General features: G+C 48.6%; 1 protein-coding gene across 1 annotated transcript in view; it reads left to right on the forward strand.

The window, feature by feature from the left end:
- The window catches only part of POLA2 (DNA polymerase alpha 2, accessory subunit), an 18,875-nt gene extending 14,886 nt beyond the window's left edge, over window positions 1–3,989 (forward strand). Inside the window, exons 7-11 of the mRNA XM_032441669.1 lie at window positions 251–289; window positions 431–504; window positions 1,786–1,894; window positions 3,351–3,457; window positions 3,590–3,989. Coding sequence (XP_032297560.1) covers window positions 251–289; window positions 431–504; window positions 1,786–1,894; window positions 3,351–3,457; window positions 3,590–3,695 — 435 coding nt within the window. The 3' untranslated portion in view covers window positions 3,696–3,989. The remainder of the gene's footprint in view (window positions 1–250; window positions 290–430; window positions 505–1,785; window positions 1,895–3,350; window positions 3,458–3,589) is intronic.
- The last annotated feature ends 419 nt before the right edge of the window (window positions 3,990–4,408 follow it).

Here is a 4,408-nt window from a genome sequence, read left to right on the forward strand (position 1 = left end):
GTTTTCTCCTTAAAATGGCCCCAAAATCCCCATTTTTAGGGGAAATTTGAGGTAGGATTTGGGGGTTTCCTGCTAGGCCCCAATTTAGGCCTCAAATGACCCCAAAAGCCTCATTTTTAGGGGAAATCTGAGGTAGGATTTGGGGTTTTCTCCTTAAAATGACCCCAAAAGTTCCATTTTTAGGAGAAACCTGAGTTAAGATTTGTGTTTTTTTCCCAATTTCCCCCTTTTTTCCCCCATTTCTCCACAGTTTGGGCCTTTCCTGGACACCAAACACGAACAAGTTGAGGTGAGGCCTCTCTCCCCCCCCCCATTAAAATGACCCCAAAATTCCCTTTTTTTCACCCAAAACCACCACGAAATCTTATGGGGGTGGATCCCAAAAAGCTGAAATTGCCCAAAATCTGCTTTTTTGACCCTAAATGTGCAGAGCTGCCGGTTGTTGCTGCCCTTTGCTGAGGTGTTCAGGCTGTGTGTGAGGACCTTGGTGGAGGGGACACGGAGGTAGGCCGAAACCAAGCTGCTTTTTGGGCTGAAATCAGCCGGTTTTGGGAGCGGAAGGGACTTGGGGGGGGGTTTAGGGTAAAAAAGAGGGAGTTTGGGGCAATTTGGGGTGGATTTGGGGTAGTTTGGGGGTGGTTTTGGGGTAGGTTTGAGGCATTTTTGGGGTGGGTTTGAGGGAATTTGGGGCCTTTTTGGGGTGGATTTTGGGATGAATTTGGGGAGTTTTGGGGTGGATTTGGGACATTTTTGGGGTGAATTTGGAGCATTTTGGGGCAGATTTAGGATGGATTTTGGGTGGATTTGGGGCGTTTTGGGGGCGGGTTTGTGGCATTTTTGGGGTGGATTTAGGGCATTTTGGGGGTGGATTTAGGATGGATTTTGGGGTGGATTTGAGGTATTTTGGGGGCAGTTTTGTGGGGTAGATTTGGGGTGGGTTTTTGGGGTGGATTTGGGGTATTTTGGGGTGGATTTTGGGGTGAATTTCGGTGTTTTTGGGGGCATTTTTGGGATGGATTTGGGGCAATTTGGGTTCAATTTGGGATGGATTTGGGTCAATTTGGGGTGGATTTGGGACATTTTGAGTTCCATTTGGGATGGATTTGGGGCCTTTTAGGGCATTTGGGTCAATATGGGGTGGATTTGGGTCAATTTGGGGTGGATTTGGGGTATTTTGGGTCAATTTGGGGTGGATTTGGGTCAATTTGGGGTGGATTTGGGTCAATTTGGGGTGGATTTGGGGTATTTTGGGTGCAATTTGGGATGGATTTGGGGTCCTTTGGGGGTGTTTTTGGGGTGGATTTGGGGCATTTTTGGGGTGGATTTGGGACATTTTGGGTTCAATTTGGGGCATTTTGGGTTCAATTTGGGATGGATTTGGGGCCATTTGGAGGTAAATCTGGGGCATTTTGGGGTGGATTTGGGATATTTTGGGTTCAATTTGGGATGGATTTGGGGCATTTTAGGGTATTTTGGGGCAATTCGGGATGGATTTGGGGTGGATTTGGGGCAATTTAGGTTCAATTTGGGATGGATTTGGGGCATTTTGGGGCCGATTGGGGCAATTTAGGGTGGATTTGGGGTATTTTGGGTCAATTTGGGATGGATTCGGGTCAATTTGAAGCAGCTTTGGGGCCATTTGCTGCCATTTGTATCAATGTGGGGCAGAATTTGGGTCATTTCATTGCAGATTTGGGCCAATTTCTTCCCCTTTCTCCCCCATTTTCCTCCATTTCTCCCCTTTAATCAGACCCAAAATCCCCTTTTTTCACCCCAAACCTGCAGCGCTGGCTCCCACCTGGTCTTCATCCCGTCCCACCGTGACGCCCACCATCACTTTGTGTACCCACAGCCCCCATTCGTCTGCCCCGAGCTCCCTAAAGAGGACAAAGCGGTATCGATTTGCCCAAAATCCCCTTTTTTTCCCCTAAAAAAAAACCACCTTTTTTTCCCCCATTTTCCAGCCCAAAATGGGGTTGGATTTGGGGTCATTTTGGGGTGGTTTGGGGGTCATTTGGGGGTTGGATTTTGGGGTGGATTTGGGGTGGTTTTGGGGTCATTTTAGGTTGTTTTGGGGTGTTTTGGGGGGTGGATTTGGAGTCGTTTGGGGTTGGATTTTGGGGTAGATTTAGGGTGTTTTGGGGTTGGATTTGGGGTCGTTTTGGGGTGGTTTGAGGGTCATTTGGGGGTTGGGTTTTGGGGTGTTTTTGGGTGTTTTGGGGGGTGGATTTGGAGTCATTTGGGGTTGGATTTCAGGGGTAGATTTAGGGTGTTTTGGGGTTGGATTTGGGGTAGTTTTGGAGTCATTTGAGGGCTGGATTTTGGGGTGGATTTTGGGTGGTTTTGGGGTCATTTTAGGTTGTTTTGGGGGGTTTTGGGGGGTGGATTTGGAGTCCTTTGGGGTTGGATTTTGGGGTAGATTTAGGGTGTTTTGGGGTTGGATTTGGGGTCGTTTTGGGGTTGGATTTGGGGTCATTTTGGGGTGGATTTGGGATCATTTGGGAGTTGGATTTGGGGTGGATTTGAGGTGTTTTGGGGTTGGTTTTGGGGTCTTTTTAGGGTGGATTTGGGGTTGGATATGGGGCGTTTTGGGGGTTGGATTTTAGGGTGGATTTGGGGCAAATTTGGGGGGTTTTGGGGTCATTTTGGGGTCGACTTGGGGTGTTTTGGGGTTGGATTTGGGGTCATTTTGGTATCTCCCCCCATATCCCCATCTTGCCCCATAACCCCATATAACCCCATAACCCCATATCTCACCCCATCTCCCCCCATAACCCCATACAACCCCATACAACCCCATATCTCACCCCATACAACCCCATATCTCACCCCATACAACCCCATATCTCACCCCATACAACCCCATATCTCACCCCATATCTCACCCCATATCTCACCCCATATACAACCCCATACAACCCCATACAACCCCATACAACCCCATACAACCCCATACAACCCCATACAACCCCATACAACCCCATACAACCCCATACAACGCCATACAACGCCATATAACCCCATAACCAACCCCATATAACCCCATATAACCCCATATAACCCCATATAACCCCATATCTCACCCCATATCACCCCATATCACCCCATATCACCCCATATCACCCCATATACCCCCCATATACCCCCCATATCCCCCCCATANATATCCCCCCCATAACCCCATATCTCACCCCATATCTCACCCCATATCTCACCCCATATCTCACCCCATATCTCACCCCATATCTCACCCCATATAACCCCATATCCCCCCATATAACCCCATAACCAACCCCATACAACCCCATATCCCCCCATATGACCCCATATGACCCCATATCACCCCATAGCGTGTTCACTTCATGCCGGACCCCTGCACCCTAGAGATCAATGGGGCGGTGCTGGGTCTCACCTCCACCGACGTCCTTTTCCACCTGGGCACGGAGGAGATCAGCAGGTACCACAAATGGGGCAGAAAACCCCACAAAATACGGGATTTTGGGGCAGAAAACCCCAGAAATTCAGCATTTTGGGGCTCATTTTTACCCAATTTCTTTGGTTTTCACCCCATTTTTGTCCCCCCTTTCAGATCCTCTGGGACCTCGGATCGATTCAGCAGGATCCTGCAGCACATCCTGACCCAGCGCAGGTGGCTCCAATGGACCCAAAAAGGGGCTTTTTTTGGGGTGAAATGAGGGGATTTGGTCATTTTGGGGGGGTTTGGGGGCCATTTAGGGGCAGAATTAAAGGGGTTTTAGGGCTGTTTTGGGTTAAAAATGGCCATTTTTGGGGTCTGGGGACAACTTAGGTGCAGAATTAAAGGGGTTTTAGGGCTGTTTTGGGTTAAAAAAGGCCATTTTGGGGTCTGAGGATACTTTGGGTGCAGAATTAAAGGGGTTTTAGGGCTGTTTTGGGTTGAAAATGGCCATTTTTGGGGTCTGGGGACAATTTAGGTTCAGAATTAATGGGGTTTTAGGGCTGTTTTGGGTCAGGATTTGTCCTTTTTGGGGTCTGGGGGCCATTTAGGTTCACAATTAAAGGAGTTTTAGGGCTGTTTTGGGTTAAAAACGGCCATTTTTGACCCCCAAATCCCCCTTTTAGACCCCAAAATCCCCCTTTTAGACCCCAAATCCCCCTTTTAGACCCCAAAATCCCCCTTTTAGACCCCAAATCCCCCTTTTAGACCCCAAAATCCCTTTTTGCCCCCTAAAAATCCTCCTTTTTGACCCTAAAATCCCTTTTTCACCCCCAAAATCCCCCCTTTTTGCCCCCAAAATCCCCCTTTTTGACCCCCAAACCCCCCTTTTAGGCCCCAAATCCCCCTTTAGACCCCCAAATCCCCTTTTTGACCCCCAATTCTCCCTTTTTGACCCCAAAATCTCCCTTTTAGACCCCAAACCCCCTTTTA

Source organism: Coturnix japonica, unplaced genomic scaffold, assembly GCF_001577835.2.
Source record: "Coturnix japonica isolate 7356 unplaced genomic scaffold, Coturnix japonica 2.1 chrUnrandom477, whole genome shotgun sequence".
Classification (NCBI taxonomy): Eukaryota; Metazoa; Chordata; class Aves; order Galliformes; family Phasianidae; genus Coturnix; species Coturnix japonica.